General features: G+C 45.0%; 1 protein-coding gene across 2 annotated transcripts in view; it reads right to left on the bottom strand.

Annotated features, from left to right (window-relative positions):
• Positions 1-23,715, bottom strand: part of GAN (gigaxonin) — a 70,053-nt gene extending 46,338 nt beyond the window's left edge. For both annotated transcript variants that reach the window (XM_036909351.2, XM_036909349.2), the window contains exon 1: positions 23,388-23,715. In XM_036909351.2, the coding sequence (XP_036765246.2) occupies positions 23,388-23,554 (167 nt within the window). In that variant the 5' untranslated portion in view covers positions 23,555-23,715. The remainder of the gene's footprint in view (positions 1-23,387) is intronic.
• Positions 23,716-23,963: the final 248 nt, after the last annotated feature.

Raw genomic sequence — 23,963 nt, 5'->3', positions numbered from 1 at the left:
AGACCACTGGTCTTTTTCTCAATTCTAAAATGCTAAAAGCCAGACCTATGGCCTCCAGGCAAGAAACCAGATGACTCTTCTGGAGTACCTGATCAGCTCAAAAAGAAAGACCTAAAGATGTGGACATAGATCTGCCCCAAGAAAATGATCCAGCTCGATCACACAACAGTTAAACCTACAGTCAATAAGCCTAGCCTTCAAGTTCCAAACTTCCAATATATTTTGGAGCAGCACTTCTGAAACTTCATGTCCTACCACATGTAGAAAACGTAATGCTATTCGAGGGAAAACAGACAAGGTCGTGTACAGGCTGGGGTGGACAGGGGGCCCTAGCCTCCCCAGGTGCTGCTCAGCCACTCTGAGGGCTGACATCCTCATTGTCACACATTGTGATATATTTTTTTGACACATAGTTTAAGAAACACTATTTTAGAGCCCCACTCTTAAAATTGAGCAAACAGGACTCAACAGATGTCCTAGAAAGAATGATGGAAACCCAAACCAAAAGAAAAAAGGCAATTTAGAGAAACTAAATATTTTTCAAGATGAAAAGTTCAAGGAAAAAAAGAAAATCTTTCATTAACATATATTCCCAGAGAGAAAAGAGGATATTGTGTTCATGAAACAAGAAGGATGTGTAAAAAAAGGACACAGAACAAAAAAATGTTTTTCCAGTGACTGAAAACACTTTTTAAATGTAAAGTCAAAATTAAAAGTTGAAGAAGTATCCCAGGAAAGAGAAGAGAAAGAAAAAAGTAGAAAATAGGAAAGACAACTTAAGAAAATTGGAAGATCAGTCCAGAAGGTTTAACATCTGAAAAATAGGAATGCCCCTGCAAAAAAAGAAAGTACTATCAAGAAGTGCTCATAACAATGCATGAAAATAGCCCTGTTCCAAGGCTTATATCAACAGTGTAACACTTCTGAATAAAGAAAACAGAAAAAATTCTTATGAACTTTCAGAAAGAAAAACAGAATGGCAGAGAAGCCACAGAAAGGTATAGGAATCAGAATAGCTTAATACTTCTAAATGGAAGTTAAACAGCAATGGGGAAGTGATTTCAAAATTCTGAAGGAAAATGACTTCTAATCTAGATTTTTATAACCAGCCAAACTACCAATAAAATGTCAGGCTAGAATAGATATTTTCAGGTATACATGGTCTCAAAACAATTTATCCCCCATGCAACCTTTCTCAGAATGCTGTTGGAAAATGTGCTCCAACAAAGAACATCAAGAAAGAGGAAGATTCTGGTAACTAAGAGACATAACTGAATACAGGAAAGAAGTGAAATGAATGCAGGAATGGAGAAGGACGGTCTTGGATAACAGCTATGCCAGGAGAAGGAAGCCAGTCCATTCTGGTGTCAGTACAAGGCCTATAGTAGATGTTAAAGAGGATGAATTGATGAATAGATAAGGTATCTGAACATAAAGAAGATATTTAGATACCTCTGTTTCCTCCCTATATCTCACAGCTGCTATTCCTGCCTCTATTGTTTCTATTGAACTAATAGTTTTATTCAAAAGGCAGTCCATTTCTGCTTTATGCACCTGGGTTTATCAATATGCCTGACACTCTTATTAAAAGTAAAGAAAAAAATTTCAGTCAATTCTCAATGAAGAGAGAAAAATAGTTTGAGTGGTAAGAATAATACTTAAATCATTAAAGTTTGGCCCATGAAATGCATCATATGCTCCTTCTGGCAGCAGACAGGTCTTCCAGTAATGTTGCACTTAGGACGTCATGACTCTTTGCATTTCTTAGTCACTGTGCTGGTTATCAATGTATTGCCTCTCAGCTCCAAATTCACTGTTTTTGCATGCTCTGTGAAAACGGATCTGAGGTTTTAAAATAATTTTCCTTTGTCAACTGCCATGATGTTAAGCCTTTCAGTAGAGAGCACTGGAAAGCCACTGCAGGAGGAAAGCGTTTTGCTCCCAGTCCGGTACTGGAGCTTGGTGGCTTCTGCAAGACAGCCTGCTCTTCCAGCAGCAAGCTCCTGCAGTGCACAGCTGCCAGAGGCATCCTGCAGTCTTCCCTGGACCTCCCTCAGCTTTGTAGTTAACTGTTCCTGCTCTGACACCTCCTCATGAACAGCTTTCCCAGGAACCTCAAAGGACAGACTTCTGGCAAGTTCCACCAGTGTGGCTGTGTCATGGCTGAGCCCTAGGGGTGGTGGTTACTCCTTACATCAGCTTTTCCTGTATTTTTTTTAGTTTTCTTTACTTCTTAACCAATCCCTCATTGCCCCAGTCTCCTGTCATAATTAACAATTCTTTGAAGTTTCTTTGTCCAAGTTGCTGTGTGGTTTCTTTCTCCTGACTAAACCCAGGCTGAGGGTCACTAACCTATTTCAAGCTGGTAGCTCCAAAACATGTTCTGATCAAGGCTCCTCAACCTAGAATTAGGGTTCTTATTTTAAAGTAATCCATGTTCAGACGAGAGCTGGCTAAGCCTGCATGTGTGTCAGGGGTGGCGGGCAGAGGGGACCGGGTTGATGGAGAAAGGGCTCACAGGAAGACCTTTCATAGTTGCCCCTTTTCATTTTTCAATCATAACACAGGACTGGTTTTTGTTTTCTTTTTTAGTTTTGTTGTAAAGTTGACTATACTGTCATGTTTTCACAGTGAAAAAGGATCCTGTTTAAAGAGTACACTTTTCTCTCCGCAGGTGGCAGAGTATAGACCACAGCTAAGAGGACAAAAAAAACTCTTAAATATGATGAGCACTGACCCTTCCAGACTGCTATAAAATCAGATCCTTCTTGAAGCCCATGGGAAATGAGTAACTGCACTACCAAAGTCTCTAAACATCTGAAGTTTAAATTACAAACCTTTAATTGTGGTTTAAATTCAGATCCTTACACCTGTCTTCCTATTCTGCTTTCGAGATTTCTTTCTCATACCATCTGTGCACACTCAGTTCCTATCCATCTTCTAAAGACTAGTTTAAATGCCAGGCCCACAGGAGGTTTTCCTGTGTCACTCCATCATGCCACAGGCTCTCCTCCACCATCACCTCTATGCAGGGCATAAATACTTGCTCCTGCTACAAATTTCCCCAGCACTTTAATTGCAGGCTGACCAAGTCCTGTTTTTTACTGTGGTACTTATGTGCACAGCCCATTTCTAACTGCTTTACTAAACTCAAAGTGCCTGGAGGCCAGAGTCCTCTTTACCATTGTAACCATACAACCTAAACCCAAAGTAGACCCGGCAGTTTACAAAGAATAGATGTTCAATAGTTATCTGTAAAATAAGGTTTTGAATTGACAGAGGTCTTTAAATATTTCCGGTACTGTCACATGAGACTTTTTTCCTGCATGAGCTCAGGTAAAGACCCAGTGAAGCAGAACTGGAATCAGTCTGAGGAAGACCTCTGATAATCTCACCTGTCCAGCGCTGAAGAGACTGGAGTACAGGGCTTCTCAACGGCCAGTGCTCATAGGAGCATGTGGGGATCTTGTCAAACCCAGGTTCTGATGCAGAAGGTGTGGGGTGGGACCCGAGTCTGCATTTGTAACAGGCTCTCAGGCAACGAGATGCCGCCGGTCTCCCGACCACTCTGAGTAGCAACAGATTAATCGATGCTTCTCAAATTATCCCGGGCATGTTTTTGTATTTCTAATCCATCCCAGGTGAATATTTTGTAAAATAAAAACATAATGAGGATATAATGTACAGCACGGTGGCTACAGTTAACAATATTGTACTGTCCACACTTGAAAGTTGCTAAGAGAGATCTTAAAAGTTCTTAACACCAGAAACAAATTTATGACTGTGTATGGTGATGGATGTTCTTAACATGATCTTTTTTAAAAAACAGATGCAAATATTGAATCATTATGATGTACACCTTAAACTAATAGGTCAATTTCACCTAAATAAAAAGAACTATTAGAAAAACAAAAGAGACATATACAGTCCCCAATTATTATATCATTAGATTCAACAGACATAAAATTACTCTATCAAATTGCTCCAAGAGTTTCTAAACTCTCACTCTAGATGTGTGCACTCAGATGACCCTGGGCAGGTCGGCGCCGGGCCACACATCATGTCTGAGTGGGCTGGATGGCCATGCGTCTGTCCAGAATATAGTGAAAGTTGCTCTCTACTCCTGTCCAATCCCGGATGGTAAGAGGTGCCCTAATCTCTCTTGCTTCAAACCTGTTGTCATCCAGTTACTCTCATTTCCTGGAGTCACCATCCCGCCTAAATCAGCAGCCCCGTAAACTTGTCTTACTCTCCCTCTTTGGCTTCACCTTTTTCCCAACTCCCCAACGAAATCTCTCTATCCCTTCAGTTTTTGTTCCATTCAGTTTCATGTTTCCCTCCTTCAGGAAATACCCAAGTAGTCCCAATAACCACCAATTAACCATCCTTTTCACCCTCTAACCTAACATTTTCTCCACAGCTTTCCCCTCTTCATCTAGAATTTTCTCATCTTGCACATCATTTCTGTCTCCTCTGCAACATAGAACTGAGAATTCAATGAACTGGACTGGACAAGTTGTTGAATTAAAAAAAAAGCTAAGCTAAAGGGTCAGTAACTGAGAGTTTTGTTTCTAAAGCCAGCCTATATGTAACAGGAGGCAAATCAACAGTTTTTTCTCTGTTCTCTATCTCTGCCCTAGGAAACTGTAGCGCCATATGTACATTTGTTGGAATCCACACTACCCTTGTTTTTATTACTATGTGATGTCAATTTACAAACTCTCTCCTGCTGGGAGAAGCAGTAGTCATAAAATATTACTTTGAGAATTTCATAACAGTCTTTGAAAAAACTAGAAATAATTGGGAGTATCACAAAACTGGGCCTCAGGTGTTCAGATATAAATACCCAAGCCTGTCACATTGCTCCCCAGTTTGCTGTTTCTAGGGCAAGACATTTCCCCCCTCTGCCCCTGTTTTCTCATTTGTAAAAAGAAGAGGTTAAATAAGGTGACGTGAGAGCTCTCCCACCCGCAAACATTTCTGGACTGAACTGCGGAAACAGGCCACACAGTTACTGCAGACTCCGCTCCAGAGACACTGCCGGCGGAGTCCTAGGGGAGGAACCCAGCCAACCCAGTCAGTTATCTGGGATTTGTGATATGCCTTTTGTGGATTATGCAGTGTAAGTTAATTTTTCTCCAATCACCTATCCTCTAGGCAAGCATTTATCTTCAGTCCTATTAAGGTTGAACAGAAGTGAAACAAAATCCAATTTTTCTTTTTCTTGACAACACTGGAAATAGGTTTTATAAGAAAAAAGCTGTCGGCTCCTAGCTAATAAAGAAGCTGGTATTATGAAATTTTCACATCCATGAAAGAGGTCTACAACTTTTAAACAAGTATAATAGAGCTAGAGTAATCTGCTGTTTACATATAGTCCTCTTCGTACTGGCTTCCAATTGCTGAAAAAGTTTAACGTGTCTAAATACCATAACAAACAACCCAGATAACTGGGCCTGGTCCTCCTCTTACAAGAATCATTTTGGACATCACTGAATGGGATTTGATGCAACAGTGACAGAGAGTAAGTCTAAGTGACTTTCTTCCCCTCCGAATGCAAGAGAATGTAAAGTTCAAAAAGTCAACATTTATAGACTTCTGTGATTCACGGGCATTACTCATGCGCTTTCAATGACTCCCGTCCCCTCAGATTGTCCAGCGACCAAGGGTGGGCTCTGGAGACTAGAGCAGAGGGCCATGGGCTCACTGCTTCTCTTGCCCACGATGCCAAACTAGTAACTTATGTTCCTGGAGGGTTGGGTGCCCACCCCACCTTGTCCTCACGAGCACCGAAAAACCACGTCAAAATGGACCTTTAGGGCAGTGAAACCACTCTGACACTGTAATGTAAACTATGGGTTCTGGGTGACAGTGAGTGTCACGGAAGATCCATCGCTTGGAATAAATGTGCCCCTCTGGTGGGGAAACCAGTAACGGGGAAGGCAGAGCATGTGTAAGGTCAGAGAGGGTCTATAGGAAGTTTGTGTACCTCACTTTCAATTTTGCTGTGACCCTTAAACTGCTGTAAAAAACAAAGTCTATTTAAGAAAATAAATGTATTTTTTTAGTCCCCATTCAACTTAATGAACTAAATTTGCAGGTAATATTTCCATCAACAGATGGCGTCCTCTCACAAGGCCTTTATGGACAGCTTTCAGATGGGTGGGAAAATGGGTGCTTTCCTATGAGTGGGAACCTGTCTCAGGTTCCTGCCACCCATGAATGTTGTCCGCGTGGAAGAAAAACATTTACACAGATGTCTGGGACACGACAGGAAGCCAGGAGGGAGGACAAGGAAGGCCCTAGGCAAGCAGCGGGCTAGGAGCCGGGTGCTGCGGACCTCTGGTACGTCTCCTCCTCGGGGCCGTGACCTACAGGGCTAACAACCACGGAGGCCACTCTCCCTGCAGGGCCGCCAACATCAGGGAAGCACAGCGAGGACGCTGGGTGACCCGCCTGGGAACTGCCACCAGCCTGAGAATGGTACACTCAGAGCGAAGGCCATTAAGCAGGAGGTGGTACAGAAAAAGAACAGGGTAAGGGCCACATTGTCCTGTCACAACCCTGGGAGCTGCATTTTACACCAGCGTGGACTTCTAGTGGAGGTTCAGTATTATTTCTTTTCCTTTGTTACTTCCTTTAATTTCCCTCTGCCTGTAATTCTTTCTACCTAGAAAGATTTACTATCATGTATTTACCATCAAAACTTTCTTCCTCACATGGATCCTGGAATGACTCATAATGTGAATGGGTTTTAAAAGAAGCTTCCTAACCTGGCTTCCCAGAATCTTCTGGCGAGCTTTTACAGAAACGCAGATCCCTGGGTCCCATCCCAGACTGAGTCAGGGCCAAACTGCTGTGCTTAGAAGATTGCCCAGCTGATTCTGAGACACAGCTCCTGTCTGGAATGTTCTCTCCGCCTCCCAGCCCCCTCCAATTACGTGGTTTGATCCTTCACTGACTTCTGGTCTCTGCTCCAATCACACCTCCAAAGAGCAGCCCACACTGTCTAAAATAAAATCCCAGTGGCCTTGCCTGCTTTATTTTCCTGCATAGAATTTATGGCCATCTAATAAACTGCATTTGTTTAATGTCTACATCCATGAAAACAGGGACTTCGTTTTGTTTACTGCTCTATCCCATACCTCATAAAGTGGTACTGAAAGGGGCACCTGGTAAATCTGTGTGGACTTAATAACACCACACAGTCAAGGTGGGGAACCAGCGGATTTTAACCCTGCAATGTCAGTTAGTGAAACAAAATGGCCCTGGAGAAAATGAGCACAGTTGTTTGGAAATGGCATCATTAGCCAGCTGGATAGCCGCGAGCCTCTCTGCGGCAGCCTGCTGGTTGGCCCACCCCGAGGGGAAGGCGAGGCTTCCCGGCATCCAATCCAGGCTTTGCTGTAGTCAGCAATTTAAACCGAATGTTCCAGTGTTCCGCTGCTGCCAAGCCACCCGCATCGTCTGCAATGCAATCACCTGCCCTTGTGCTGAGGCCCTTTGGAAACTGGGCTCTAAGGCCAGCTGCAGGGGACGTCTGTGGTTTGTGAACAAACCTGCCTAGCTGTCCAACGCTCCGCCTTACACTGCTTCCCTGCTCTCTGCTCACCGTCATGGATACACTGCATGGGAAAGCTAGAAGCTACAGAGTGGCAGAAAAATGCAAAGATTAGGAAAAGTTTCTGCAGCAGCAAGGGTTTATTGTTGCAGGTGCCACCCTGTGAAGCAACCCCATGGTAATGAAGCCAAAGCAGAAGTGCTTTGCCACAGAGGATGCAGAACCAACTCTGAAGAGGCCGCAGCCACAGTCCTATCCGTCCCTGACAGCCTCCCTGTCCCCTGGCTGCACATGACGAGTCACAAAACAACCTCCATTCTCCTCTTGACATTGCATCGTCCACTCTGAAGATGAAGCATAGTGTTTTGCATTTAGATCTGCTCTGGGTAACCATGTCCAATTATGTCAATATCTGGAAGAAATACGAGAACAGAAAGTGTATGCCTTTGAGAGTCATGTGATTTGAACAAAGGAGAAATCTGTCTGAAGGGAGACGTTTTCTGGAAAGAGACCATGGAAAGGGCGAACTGCACCTTACACAGGGGGCCGTAGGTGGGGCAGGCAGTGCAGAGTGTCACGGGGACAGCGGCTAGGTAACATTCGTCACACCTGGCAGAAACACAGCTGCCCCGGGGCGAGAGACGCAAAGTGTGATGGAGCCACAAAAGCCGTAGCGCCAGGTGACTGCCGGGAGGCTCGTCCCCTCGCTGGTCCAGCACGGCATCAAGTGCCAGGTTTGGATGCAGAGATCAGATCTCAAGTGGTCGGCAGTGCCCAACCTGGGGATTTGACAAACCATCACTTCTAACGACGGGCTTGGAATCAGGGAAAGGAAATGCTGCAAGTCGTTTCCAGAAGTTTGGGTGTTAACTCACTGACCTGAAGCCTCTGGCACTATGTTCCATTATGTCCCACAATACATCTTTTTCCCAACCTGCTGAAAGCCTGTTCCTCCCCAGGTTGTTCCCATCCTATGGCACTATTTTCTACCCTGCTGCTTACGCCTAAAATTTGAGTCCACATAATAAATAACAGAAGGAATGACTAAGTTACAAAGTGTAAGTGGATGCAAAACTAGCGAGAGGAAGTGGATGAGGAACATCGTATTTGCATAATGAAAGTACTACCTCATAATTCACGCACAGATGACAGAGAAATCGTGGACTAAGACGGTGGACACCATCTTTAGCCATGTGACCAAGGGGACATTATCAACTCTGGACAACTAACCGGGCGGCCCTGATGTGATGCCCCAGGAGGATGCAACGTCCCACCGGTGGTAGTCTGGCCAAAAGGCATAACGGCAGTCCAGCGGAAGCAAGCAAATGAACCCAGGTGGAGGGCGGACGGATCGCGCCCCGCACCCGCCGGAGCGCCCGGCGCCGGGGGGCGGGAGAAGCCTGAGGACCCGCCACGGAGGCGCCGGGGATCGGGCGGGTGAGGCCTGTGAATCCTGGGGCGGGTGCTGCGCTGGGCGCAGGAAGGCCCCCGGCCCTGGGGTCGGAGGCTACGGGCCACGGGCGTGAGGAGGGAGCAGACAGCCCGCCCGGCGCGGGGCGCGGGGACAGCACAGCCGCGGAAGCACCGCAGGTCGTTCAGCAAGGCTGGAGGGGACGCGGCTACCATACGGGGGGGATGAGGGGCGCCGGCTCCGGGGCACCTGCACTCCGAACCCGGGTGTTTGGGCTTCACCCCAAACAGGACAGAGCTGCACAGGAGGTGTTTTTTTTTAAAACACCTTTGTTATTTTGAAATACTTTTTGATTTACAGAATAGTGTTTAGGAACTGTAGTTTCCCTAGCCCGTTCATCTCGTTTTTACTAATATTAATAGGTTAAATAATCTTAGCACAATTATCAAAACTAAGATATAAAGACTGGTGCAATGCTACCAAATGAACTCTGGACTTAATAGAATTTCACCACTTTCCCCACAATGTCTTTTTGCTGTTCTGGGATCCTACCTAGAGTTCCCAACTGCAGTTAGCTGTTGTGTCTCCAACCTGTGACAGTTCTTTAATCTTTCTTCATCTTTCAAGACCTTGACACGTGGGTGAGTACTGGTCAATTATTCTGTACAATGTCCCTCAGCCTGGGTTTGTTTAATTTTTTATGATTAGACTGAGGTTGTGTTTTTGGCAGGAACACTACAGAAGTCATCATGTGCCCTTCCCTGCACATCGAGGACAGCCTGGTGCCAATATGTAGCATCCCTGACCATGTTAACCTGGGCTAAGATGGTGTCTGCTGGGTTTCCCTGCGGTAAAGTTACAGTTATTATTTTCCCCTGTTATTAATAAACATGTTGGAGGAGATAATTTGAGGATACGCACATACCCCTTTTCTCCTCAAACTTTTGCCCACTGACTTCAGTATCCACTGGTAGATTTGCCTGCAACAATTATTCCTATGGCAGTCAAATGATTTTCTCTCCTATTATTTCTTCTGCACTGATTAATTGGAATTCTTCTGTAAGGAAGAGCTGTCTCCTCCCCCACTTACTTATTCACCCATTTACTCATTTATTTCTCCCCTAAGTACATGGGTGTTATTTTGATATATAGCATCCCATGATACTGACAGTCACTTTCTTGCTCAAATCATTGCAGCTTTAGCCACTGGGAGTTCTTGCAGGCTGGTTCCTGTGTTCGTTCAAAAAGCCTCTATCTTCTTGAGCACTTCTCTCACTTTCTGGCACAAACACTCTAGGCTCAGGGTGTATCCTTTCTGTCCCAGTCCCTAAATCAAGCACATCTCCAAAGACATTAAAGTTTCAAACATTATCTAATTACATTCTAGAAACATCAGTCTTCAGGAGCAGCAGGGGAGGCTGATGGCAACAGAGCCTGGAGGTGGACAGACCAGTGAGGAGCCCTGTCACAGCAGAACTAACATAAGCCAGAACCTACGCAGCAGCAACGGTGGGGAGGAGACAGGTCACAAGGATCTGAGAGCTTGAAAGGACAGGTCTTGGCATCAAATCGATGCTGAGTGCAATCTCCCTGGGGAAGAGGGGGCAGGGCTGACTGGGTTTGGGGTGGCCACCTGGTAGGCTGTGGGATAAACAGGCCCTGAGCTCAGGAGAGACGGTGGGGGCAGCAGCACCTTCGGAGCAGCATCTGAGACTTGTGGAGAGAGCAGCGGGGAGGACAGAACCTGTGCCACGTCATGTACGGGGCATTCAGGGAGGAGCCAGAAAAGCAGACCACAGGGGAAAGGGGACAAAGGTGTCCTAGGAACCTGAGAGACTGCGTGCCAAAGATGATCAAGAGCAATTAACACAGCCAGAAGCCCAGTATGACAAGCACTTTTAAGTTTCCACCTGATTCGGCAATTATAGTTAGCAGTTTTTCAAAGAACAGTTTCAATGGAGAGGTAAGACAGGAACCCAAGTGCAGACTGAAGGAAACACTGGCTGAGACCATGGCCAAGAGAGAGACTCTCCTTTCAGGAATCCGTGGTGCAAAGTACAGGAAATCATGCACTTGCTGAAGAGGATGCAGATTTTTTTGCTTTTAACAGATGCATTCATTATACTCTTGCACACCTCCTATATGCCAGGCATATACTAGGGAAAGGAGCCCGGAGAAAAGGGGGAGAAACACAGGGGAAGAAAAAGGATGTACAACAGAATAACATCCTAGAAGAAAGGGGCGACTATGGTGGGGAGAGCGGGGCAGGCCAGGAAGAACAAGCCTTAATTGCCAAATCACCCCGACATGACATCCTGAACAGCATTAAGCATCTTTGGAGTTAAAGTTTTAATGTCCAGATCAAAAACAAACTTAATACTCCAGATCAGTGGCTGACAAAGTATAATCCATAGCCTGCTTTTGTATGGCCTCTGAGCTAAAAATGGTTTTTGTATTTTTAAAAGCTTGCCTAAACAAAAAGAATGATATGTGACAGAGAACATGTGAGGCCTGAAAAACATAAAATATTTCTGACACTTTACAGAAAGAGTTTGCCAAACTCTAAATATTTTTACTATAGCCAACACACATTTAAAAATCCAGTCTAACACATATGCAAAATAATAGTAACTTTAAGAAACTACCTGTAAAGGTGACAAGGCAATGGTGAGAGACCAGGTACACACTTCCTGGGTCTTTATATGACAACCCAGGCTTCCTGGACAGTAATCCAGCCCCACACAACAAGGACCAATCAGTTTTTACCTTCAGAAACAGGTATACCAGGAGCAAAGCCCCCAAAGTGGGTTTGCCTGCATCCACAAAAAATACAAAGAAAAAAGAACCCCAAAGCTTTTTTCTATTTTGTTGATAGCATCACTATTCAGAAGAAACAAGAACTGGAAATTAAAATGTCAAAGGGCAATGATGAAGCAAACTGTATGAGACAGCAATATGATGTAATAACAAATAACTCTGAAAAGGATAGTTATGGGCTTTATATTGATATATAAGAAAAGAGGGATATGAAATGACTTCAAGTGAAAAGGTGAACAATAAATAATATGTATATACATACAGATCACAACAGTCATCAGATCAAGTCCACTGGTCAGAACCAGACTTCGGGGTGCCCCCAAATAATTAAACTCTCATGTGACTTTCCACAGCATTTTGTGTAAAAAAAAAAATAGATGCCTAAAATTTACATCTAGTTCTTGTAATTTTGAAAGAAAAGCAGTCAATAATATTTACCTCTTAAAAGACAACGTTTGAAAACACATGTTAAAATTTTAAGACAAGTTCAAAGACAGAATCATGATGCAGCGACCTGTGAAGCAAAAAATTCTTCTAGAATGAACCAAGCCTGAATCCCCTGTTCTGGTCACACCCTGACCTTTTGGAAATGCACATAAAACAAAGACGTTCATGCCACAACCTGCCAAAGAGTTCCAGATTTTCTACTCAGGGATGATTTTTCAGATGCAACTGAACAGGGCTCCTTAAGACCCCATGCGAATGATCCTAAGCACAAGCTCCATTGACGTGGGGGTTCTCTCACATGGCTTCTCTGATTAAAAACTGCTGGTCCGGTGCGTTTTTGCTGTAGTAGACAAATGGCCCTAAGTACTACTGGCGTTCTGCATTTCAGAAGTAGGTCCACATTTCCATTCTCTCTTTCCCAGTGGAAACAAAAGGAAGGTCTACGCCTTTGCAAAGCCAGAGAATGCGGAACTCTCCCCAAAATGCAAAGGAAAACGAAGAATTTATATGAATTAATTACATCTTTGGTTTCACCCTTTCAGAGCAGTCTAAACCGAAGAATTAAGTCAAAGTTAAGAAACTTTTTTTTTCTTTTTAAAAAAGGAGATAGTGGGACTAGGTAAAAGACGAAAACAAGAAAACTCAAACCTCAGACACCCCCCCACTTTGTTCCATTTAATAAAGAGAGGTAGCTCCACGGTGAGCTGCACTTTAGCATCTTAAAACTACTTTTTTGCTTCTGGCGCCTCCTTAATTTATAATCTACTGTTATAAACTTCTCCAAAACAACTCAAAGCTGAAAATGCCTTCCAAAATGTTGTCAAGGGAATGAATGCTTCTCAATTAATTCTTTAGTCATGTTGTAACAAAAGCTTTCTCACTGGAGCTACTACTTCTGAATAAAGAATTTGGTCCTTCCTCTCCCAGGTTTTTTGGCACCAGAAATGGACTCATGAGCTGACTGTCATCTACCACAGCACAAATTTAAGGCTCTCCTGTAGGTTAAACTCTGTTGTAAAGTGGTTTACATTGTCCCTCTCCCCTAACCCCCAATACATGTTCAGCTGTACAGTAAAATGTTTTAGCAAAGAGTCAAATCATATTTGGAAGCAGAGTGTACAGTGTCCTGAACGCTGGTCCACGTCTCCATCAGCACCTACTGCAGTGAACTCGATTCTCCCCTAAAGGGTGTAGTGCCTTGGGCCTGGAGATAAAGAGGAGGGCTTCGAAGCACCCAGTCCATCTGTCTCTTCTACTTCTCCTGCTGTACAAAGGCTGATACACGAACACTGAAAGGATGCCGCATACTAACGCAGCCTGTGGGACCCAGTGGCTATTTGGCTGAATTGGAAAAACATTACAAAGGAAGGGATACTGGGACCAGGTCCTGAAGGATGAATACAAATCTATGCACCAGAAGAGGGCAGGAGGTCAAGAAAGGCAGAGCCACAGAACATGTGCAAAACCAAGGGCACATATTCATAGACAAGATCATAGACTTCTCAAGAACTAGAAGAGTATAATTTAGCTGTTTCTACAGCAATCTAACCTTAAATTCCATACACAAAGACCGACCGTGGCCTTCCCCACTTGCTCTAAACAGCCAGGCTCAGAACGTGTTATCCCCTCCTTGATCCTCATCCTTAGTTCTCACACTCGGCAGCCAGGTGCTGTCTGCCCCAATCCCTGAAACAGGGACCTGGGGCCCCGCCGAGGTGTGCTCTCTGAGCTCCAGGCTCTCCCAGCCTGCGAACTTCTCGTGAACCAAGCTACCTTCTCATTCCAGGACTACTGCTTAGTGACTGAATGTACGTCTACCTGAAGGAAGCCTGCATCTGGACAACTGGTTTGGAGTCTGTGTCCTCCAAAGACTTACGTGATCAATGCATCCTTCTTCCTCCGTGGAGCTCCCGCAACAGGAAGAATCTATACAATCAAAATAACTTTTGTTCTGGACTTCTTCACAACTAAGCTGTAAACTCAGAGATCAGACTCTGTCCTGTCCTGATTCTTGAAGCCATCCCTCATCGGCTCCTTATGCTGTGTGTGCAGAGCACGGTTTGGGGGACACAGGCATGGGAACCGTGTCCCCTGGGCCTGTCCTTTCCTCAGGGACACGCTCTCCCATGCACACCTCCAATCCAGCCTCTTCCCGCCAGCTCCACGGCCACACTGTCTGGGTGCCTGGCTGCCTGTCCCCACAATGGCGGCCCTCAGAGGCCAGCTCCCACTCTTCGGCTTTCATACCTTCTCAATATCGCAGCCAGAAGCACCTTCTCGGACTGGACCAGTACCGCTCCATCTCCTCCTTCTTAAAACCCATCAGTGCCTTTCCATAACCGTAAAGTAAAACCTAAACTCCCCAGGACAAAACCATAATGGAAGATTTGGGGGACCTTTCCCACACACCACCACGTCCCAGCCAGCTCCCCAAGCACACGCAGCTACTCAGGGAAATGTGAGAGCGCAGCTTCCTCTTACTGGGAGCCAGGTAAGCACCGATCTCAGCTCAGGCCACCCTCCTCCCCACGCCCCCCATCCCCCGGGGAACCCAGCGGTCACTGCCTCCAGCCTGCAGCCCTTCTGTTCCCTGCCCACCCCCTGGTTCTCAGTCCAAAGGGCACCCCCTCCCCAGGCCTAGAGCAGCAGCCACGGCCACCCCCCATCCTCCCCAGTGAGGCGCCTCCATCACACTGGGATTCATAATATAATAGTGAGGGATCAGATGAGTCATTTAAATGTACTTTGAGAGCAGATTTTCAGAAGGGTCTACTCCAAAAATAAGGCCAATATATTCTTTCCCCATTCTTGAAATTCTCATACTACTACACAACACTAGGATATACAGTATTGAAAAATTAAGTGAGCATCAAAAATAATTTTATAACTGTTAGTTTCATGTTTACTTCCTTTCCTAGCCCCACAGAGGTAGGAAAACTGAGTTGGGTGGTTTAGGTGTCCACCTCCTCGGTCTCAGTGCGACACTGCGGGGGACCAGCGGCCATGCACCTTACGGCGGCCGGCACACAGAAAAGCGGTGCAGCCTTGGAAGCGTCACACTACTGGACTGTAAGCCCCTGTCTACCCCTCATCACTGCAGTCTCCCCAGCACTACCTGTCGCCAATACTGGGTATCTCCTGTGTGTTTCACAAACAAATGACTAAACCTATAATCAAGCCCCTAAATAGTCAACACTGATTAACATAAGGTCCCTTGACTGGAACTTCAGCGGTGATGAATTAATACACAGTACATTTCAATACCTTCAGACAATGCTAATTCTTGGACTGTAATTTACTATGGGTAAAGCACAATCCCACAAGCACAGGGGTGGAGGCAGTGGTGACATTTCTAAACAATGTCCCAAGGGCTTTGGACAGCTGTGCGTACTTTCACGATCCCCTCTCCTAGCAGTGGAAAAGGAGCAAGGGAGGAAGGGAAGCACGGCAGCTACTCGGTGCCTGCCCTACTGCAGGCGAGAGAATGAGAATCTCACCCTCTCTCTGCCAACAGCAGGGATCATCATTTTCTGGCAGCACAGGAATTGGCAGCTCTGTTCACACAAGGCAGTACTGTCAAGGGGCCAGGCAGGAAAACAGGCAAGTAAGCAAACAAACCACCCCAAAGAGAAATCCTGATGTGAAGGGACAGCCTCGCCTTCCCTTGCTGGCTTCAGTGTCAGTAGAGAAGCTAGACACCTGTGGGAAACTCCTCCCTTGACTAGCCAAACGGGAGATGATGTAGGAAGACAAGCGGGCTGCCAGCTCCTAACTCTAGCCTGAGGCAGAAGCGGGCCTCAGCAAGGAATGAAACCAATGGCCAACGACCTTTCTTTCTACAGATTCTCACTGCTCTTCACAATCGCACTTTCCTCAGACTTCGGGCTGCTCCCAGTGAATGTGCCCTAAGTATTAAAAGAGACTCATACCAATCTCACATCCTAATAGTACTAAGGTTTCTTCCAATTCCAGGACTGACTGATATAAACAACTTAGGTGACAAAGCCTGAAAATATTTTGAGCTCAATAATAATAAACAATTTACAATTATTCAGAAGCATAGGCTACTGGTTACTGATGAAAGCTAAAATGACTATAAAATTATGTTCCACAATATTTCTACTTTTCTTACCATGTTAACACAAAAATCACAAGCATCAAGTGGTCTTTAAAACTTTTCCTAAAAAGATACAATAGTTGAATCACAAAATACCTACATGCAAAAATATACATTAAAGGTTCTATATCCATTAGTACATTAACTCTTAAAAAGGAAAACAAAGGACATTTTATGGGTTTACATTCCATTAGTCAACAGTCTATTTTTTAAAACCAGTCCTTTCATCTTCCATGTGTTCCCTCTCAAAGCTTTATTGCTTGAAGGCTAACTCTTTTTTATCTAACAAAATTCCACTAAGATCTTACTTTCCCTAAGTATTTTATTCTCTAATATCTGTGAATAGAGAAAAAAATACAATTTTTTCCACAAAGAAATGGAAGCAGCAAACATTAGACCATCATTTTCTGCCCAAGTCACTCTTTGGCGATAAATACTTAGGCAGAAGACTTCGCTCACTGCTCTTGCGACCACAGGGGCCATGGGCTCCGGCTGAGCATCAGAGGGCACGCAGACAGACACGTGACCTCCACTCTTCAGAGCTGTACACCTGCCGCCTTTAGCTGGGCCTTTATTTTCTTTCCTTTTTGGACTCATCATGTCTTAGGAGGGAGCACTCAAATTCAAGGCTGAAACCATAGCCTGCTACTTGGCACACCCCACACCCTTGTCTCTACACCCTAACTTAGAATCCTGCCTTACAAATGACGCACTTACATTACAGGTTCAGGAGACAAAGTGATGGCCTTGCACCCTTCCAAGGATGATGCAGCTCGCTAAAGGACATACTGCATGGTACTCACAAGCTAAATGACTCCTTATTTGGCTATTGGCCAACATTTTATATAAAATACAATTAGGATTTATATATTTTCTAATTATATTTTACATTTTATTTTCTTTATATATTTTCTTTATGGATTATAAATAGATTGTAAGTCTCACTTTGATATCATGAAGCCAACTGATTAACGGTTTAAACAATGGGTAAGGTGGTTTTGTAATCTGGATGCTTAGTCTGTGTTATCCAAATCTAAATCCAAAGAACCGGAGTTTCTATGTGGAAAAGCACTTTGCTTCTTGACTCTCTAAATTATATAATAAAAATTACCCTAGGAATGTAGAAGAGCACTTACGGGAGAGGGGGGGAGACAAACTGTAAGAAGAGGTAGAAATCAAAGTATCGGTAAAAGAGGAAGACTTTTCAATTAGTATTCATTAAAGCTAGGTTTTACTTCTAGCATGTACACTATTGCTCAAAAAAAAAAGCAATCCTCAGAAAGTCCTACAATAAACCTAAACACGCAACACCACTTTGTAGGATGCACTAGTCTAACAAGAATTTTATTGATTTGTTTCATCATTTGAAATCTTCCAAACACCTGTCCAGAATTAATTAGAGCAGTCACTGTTACACAGTGGTAACCACTGCCTTGTATAGATAAACATCTTCAAGCCGAAATGAGTAATTTATGTAAAACATAGAGCTCCAATTTGAAAATTTTTGATCTTCTGAAATTGAACATACTTTAGCATCACTTTTGAAAAATTCACAGAAGAAAAGGATTTAATCCAACAAGACTGCAAATACTAAAGAGAAGATTGAAGAGGAAGAGGAGGAGAAGGAGCAGAGGAGGGGCAGGAGAGAGAAATAATTTGCACCATGTGAACTAAGCCCTTCAAGACAGATTTCCTCTCTTTAAGCAGTTGTTAGGGATGCCTTATAGTATGTGGATAAAAACTATCAAGGCCTAGATCCATTAAAAGATATTCAGACCCAACTTATTTACCACTGTAGTAAGAGTACAGCAAAAGACAGGTACAGTCAACTTGATGTTAAGAATGCTCAGGATTCAGTAAGAGTCTTGGAACCTGCAGCTTCTGGCTGAACCCTTAAGCACTAAGAAACTCAATAGGCTACAATCGCTACTCAAAATCCTATGACAATCCCAAATCCTTGATTGGAAAAGATATACACAGCCCTATACTTATTGCCACACTATTTGCAATAGCCAAGATATGGAAGCAAGCTAAGTGTCCATCAGTAGAGGAATGGGTAAAGAAGATGCAGTACATATACACAAAGGAATATCATTCAGCCATAAAAAGAAAAGAAATACTGCCATTTGCAACAACATAGATGGATTTAGAGGGTATGATGCTCAGTGAAATGAGCCAGGTGGAGAAAGACAAATACCATATGATTTCACTTATTTTCAGGATACAAAAATGAAGCAAAACAGCATGAACAAAACAGCAGTAGACTCATAGACACTGAGAAGTAACTGGTGGCTATGTAGGCAGAGGGGTTGGGGGAGGCAGTGGAAGGGGAATAAAGGGGCACAATAACTTGAAAAAAAATCCTATGACAATCATTCAGGAGCTGCCCTATACACAGGTGACTATAAACTCAAGGCACATGTGACAGAAAAGCGACTCAGGGATCAACAGCATGCTCTGCAGAGAAGACAATACTAAGAGACTTCAGAGCCCAGAAACTACAGGGCAGATTTCAGGCATCCACGGAAAGGAGGATGACAGTCTCCATGTTACCACGAACCTGGGCTGCTTACAGAGATCATATTCGTCTCAAGAAGTTCATCAGCGCATCATCTATGAATCAGATTTTAGATCTAAATGGCAAAACAGAGTCATCAATAATTAGGCCCTGGAACAAGCCCAGATTAACAGCATAAAATAAATGCTTGTTACAAAACAGCTGTACAGGGCTGGATTTATGTGGCAGAATACCCAACCAAGGCCCTGATGACAAGGCAAAGGAAGTGCTTTAATGTCAAGGTGTAACAAAACTAATGCTACAATGAAGCTGTAAGAACAGAAACACACCCCTTCCCCCAACATGCACACACAATGCAAAACACACACAGCACAGAGCCACACAACCTAGACTTACAGGGGATCTGCTGCTCATGGAACCCAACCTACCTCACGTCACAGATGAGGAGACCAAGTCCTCGGGAAGCTCGCCAAGATGACCCAGACTGGACTCTAGGTCTGAGGTCTCCACTTCACCCTCATAGACCCGCTTTCTCTCTAAAAAAAAGGGGGAAAGTCAGCCACTCTTATTGTTGGCTGGCTTATCAAAAGATCCAAAAATCTTGGATATCTTTCTTTCCTTTACTCTCCAGGAGTAAAAGCTAAACAAACTAATGTTTTAACAGATCCCCAGAAAAACTGAAATTCTCAAAAATGAATACAGGACCAAAACGTGTATTGAGTCCCTATTCTGTCCCTGCAGAATTACACAGCAATTTGCTTCCAAACCCCTTTTACATTCATTACTCCCCATCACAGCTCTTAAGAGAAAGGAGTCTGAACTCTGTATCAGATCAGTGGGATTGTGCCAGAATCCGAAGTGCCTCATGAAGCAAACTTTGCAATATTCAAAAGAAAGGGTAATTTCCAAAAGCCTCAGGGAATCTTTCCCAGAAGGTGGCAGGGTTGCTGAGAAAGGAAAGATTCCGTGGGTTGTTGTTATATCTATGAACTTTTTCCCATTCTGAAAGGTCGTCAGCTACATTTAGATTTGGTTTGCCCAACAAACCAAGGGAAAAATGTCATTCAGAGATCAGAATGAGGAAAAGGAGGAAGAGGGTGTGCTGGGAAAGCAGCATCCCACTTACTGAGCTGGAAGACCATGTGCCATGGAAGGTCCTGTGCCTCCAGGTAGCATCCGTACCCTAAGGCTGTGTGACACACACTGCATGACACATACACAACCTTCTTTCAGGCTGTCATTAGGGTTTTGCTGCTGAAGTTGACTTCTGGCTTTTTCCCTTTATACTGAACTTTTTCTAGTGTGGTCTGATAGCTAAGACCACCAAGGGGAAAAGCAAATGCTAGACCAAAGATAAAGCAAAAGAAAAGATTAAACCAGTAAGTTAGGTTAAAAGACTTCTCTATATTAAGTAGAAAGTAAGTCAAATGAGTTGCTTTAATTCCAAGTGTGACAAAATTGGATGGGTTCCCTTTGTTGAGAATACAGAAGCAATATATGATATTGTTTCTAAACCATGCAACTTTAGACTAGCTTAGAGCAGTTACTGAAACTTGGCTAACTACAGACATTAAACAAAAGCCAGATTTTTATGAAACTTCAGGGACTACCAAACTTTTGAGCACCAATCCACATATTAATCACATACCCAAATGCTTAAGGCTCAAGAGGGAAAGTAAGATCAGAAACATCAAGTTCTAGAATATACAAATTCATTTTGTTTCAACATAACTTTTTAATGTTCCATTAAAACAAAACAGATACATTATTAACGCCCGACATCATTAGCATCAGAAATTATAAAACAGTTTCTAAGTGGTAATGCAGATTAGTCAAATTACTCTGAAGTAGCCTTGAGATTGATTTTTAAAACACCCCCAAGAACATTCTACCACTTCAACAGCCAAATAAAATTAAAGCAATTCATCAGTCACTGAAAACACCACATATTGACAGATTCATGTTTATCTGTAAAATATCAAAAACATCTGCCCTGCCTACTGCACAAGATGGTTGGAAATGAAAATCAAAATGAGACAGTGCGTGAAAATTCTTTAAAAGCACTTAAATCATAACCTATTGTAAGGCAGTAAGTACAGCTGACCCTTGAACAACACAGGGGTTGGGATGCCGACCCATTGTCTTGCAGTAAAAAAATCCTCGTATAACTTTTGATTCTCCCACAGTTGAACTACTAGTAGTCTACCACTGCTCGGAAGCCTTATCCATAACACAAGCAGTTGATTAACACCTACTTTGTATATGTATTATATACTGTAGTCCTACGATAAAGTCAGCTAGAGAAATGAAAATGCTTTAAAAGTTTTTCAATATATTTATATTGAAAAAAATCCATGTATAAGGGTACCTGTGCAGTTCAGACTTGTGTTGCTCAAGGGCCAACTGTAGTAGGGTTTACACGAAGAATAAATATAAATAATGCTGACCCTGGTATGGTAAACGAGTAGAAGATTAGGCATCATTAACCTGAGTCTAATCTTAGTTCAACCATTAAGTGCTAGCAACCTCATTGTAACACATTCCTAATGCCCACTGAACCCCACTTTCTTCTTTGGAAAGTAACAGAATTGAACTAGAGATCTGAAGTCCCTTTCAGCTCTGCTACTTTGACTAGTAATATTCAACACCTAAATTACTGCTATTATAAGTAACGTTTCACACTACTAAATATTCTCATTATGTGGCACCACGTCAATTCAGCAGAAACCAGCAGTGAATACGAATACCTTTGCAGACTCGTGAGGACTTCAAGGCACTATTACATATTCCCTCACAGGGCAAATACATATTTTATCCCTCAGCGATTAGACTAATGAGCTGACGCTGGGATTAAGTCATCTATCAAGAGCTCACACCTACAGGAGTAAAAGCCGGAAGGAGAAAGCAGGTCCAGTGCTCTTGCAACTAGGGATAACTGAGGTCTGAAATGGAAACGCCATAGCGCCAATCCTCTAATGTCCAATCTGCTATGGTAGAAAGGCAGGAAGTCACTCGTTCAACGCATGTGCTAAACCACTAGGCACTGTTTTTCCTGGCTGCCGGAACACAGTAACGAACAAAAGAACAATCCTTGGCCTCACTGAGCTTACGCTGTGGTTGGGGAAGATCAACAAAGGCAATGAGTAAAATGTAAGGGATATTATCATGGTCAGTGCTACGGAGAAAAATGAAGCATGGAAAGAGGATGGAGAGCATGTGTTCGGCGACTTGTAATTTCTTTTAAGTTAGCTGGATGTCACTTCAAGGACTACAACAGTAACACATCTGAAGTAGTTTCCCTAAACGTCTCCCAAACAGGGAATACTTTGGAAACAGGCAAGATTGTCCTGCTGATTCCAATTTGATATTGACTGCTCAAATCTCTCAACTGCCAGCTCTGACCTGTCTGTTGTCATACTAGTGATCTACCTTTGGTACCAACAAGACTCCCCTTCACCCCACCTTAAATCCACGAGGAGTGCACATGGATTTATAAAACCCAGCCAGGAGAAGGTACAAGCGCAACTGAACTGCTTCAGTTAGCACAAATGACTCCTAATGCAAAGGTTAAAATGTCGTTTGTGTGCTGAGTTCTCGTAGAGCAAAGCTCTAAAAATACTGTACACATCATTCTGATCTGTCAATTACAGTGACATTCTCTACAATTGGTCTATATTTAACCAGCTTACTGGGCAGTTTCTCCCGCTTTTAGCATTTTCCTCCCTTTTATTAAAAGAGCAACCCTGTTTGCAAGAACTTGCTAAAGAGGAACAGCCCCTTGCAAGATCTGACACACCTGGTTAAGCGCTTTCGTATCAACCTTTAATTAGCCTGGTTAGTTGAGCTGGCAAATCACGTTAAGCTTTGTTCACTTCAGTTTTAAAATGCCGAGTCCCCAAAATCTCATGGTCCTCGAGCTGTAACCGCATTCTGCGAATTACAGCAAGTCATTTAAAATTCGTTACAGTTTACTTTAACGTGCGTCTATAACGAACACCCTTCTTCCCGTAAGCGGAAAAAACACGTTTGGCAATAACTTGGGCCTTGGGGTCGGATGGGCCATCCTGAGAAGGTCCAATAGGGTTTCCCTGAGCGCACACCCGGCTAGAAAGGGCTTGTTTGGCCAACTTCGTCCGGGATCCGCGGGCCGGGCCCGGGCGAGCAGCGGCTCTGCCCGGCGCGGCCCCGCCCTGCTCGCCGGCGCGGGTCCCCGGCCGCCCAGGACCACGTCGGGGGGCTCCGGGGCTTGGGAGGCCGGGCGGGCGGTGGGAACCGGCAGAGAGGGCGGGGCGCCGCGGCCCGGGTCGGGGTTACCCAGGGAAGGCGGGGGTCCGGGGAGCACGGGCCCGGCCCGGGGCGGTCCAAGCCACAGGCGCTGTCTGGGGCCCTGGCACTAGTGTCTGCCCTGGGGACCCCGCGCTGAGCGGGGACCAGTGGCCCCGGGGACACGCCCGGCGCGGCCCGCCCCGGCTCCGAGTCCGCGGCCCCGCCCGGTCCGCTGCGGTCCCCCCCTCACCTGATGTACGGGCTGGCCGCCGCCAGGATGTTCTTCTGCACCGGGATCTCCTCCCCATCGAGGACCAGGTGCGCGTCGCAGAAGCGGGACTCCTCGCGGAAGGAGCTGAGCGCCCGCAGCAGGCGCGCGGCGTGCTGAGGATCGGACACGGCGCTCCCCTCGGCCATCGCGGCGCCTGCTTGTCAGCCGCCCCGACCGCTCCCGACGCCGCCCTGCTGGACCCCTGGAGCCACCCGCGTCCGGCGCGCGCCCCGTCTGCACGGCCCGCGCGCGAGCCCGCCTGGCCAGGATCTCAGCGCTCCGCGGACTAACGGCAGTACCGGAACGTGCCTGCGCCATCCGGGGCGCCAGGGGCCGGCGCCTTTAAGGAGTCGCGCGGTTGCGTCATTTTTCCGCGACGCACCCTAAGCCCTCGCGCCCCCTCTCGCCCCCACCCGGGCTCAGCGGGGCTGTCCGCGGGGAAGGGCGGGCGCTGCGGCGGTGGAGGTGTGCGTCAGGCCGGGGAACTGTGGTTAAGCCGTGGCTTCTGGCGCCGCGAGTCTGAGCCCGAGTCTCGGCTCTTCCCCGCACTAGCTG

This window comes from Manis pentadactyla, chromosome 15 (assembly GCF_030020395.1).
Source record: "Manis pentadactyla isolate mManPen7 chromosome 15, mManPen7.hap1, whole genome shotgun sequence".
Classification (NCBI taxonomy): Eukaryota; Metazoa; Chordata; class Mammalia; order Pholidota; family Manidae; genus Manis; species Manis pentadactyla.
This window is presented reverse-complemented; position numbering and strand designations above follow the sequence as displayed.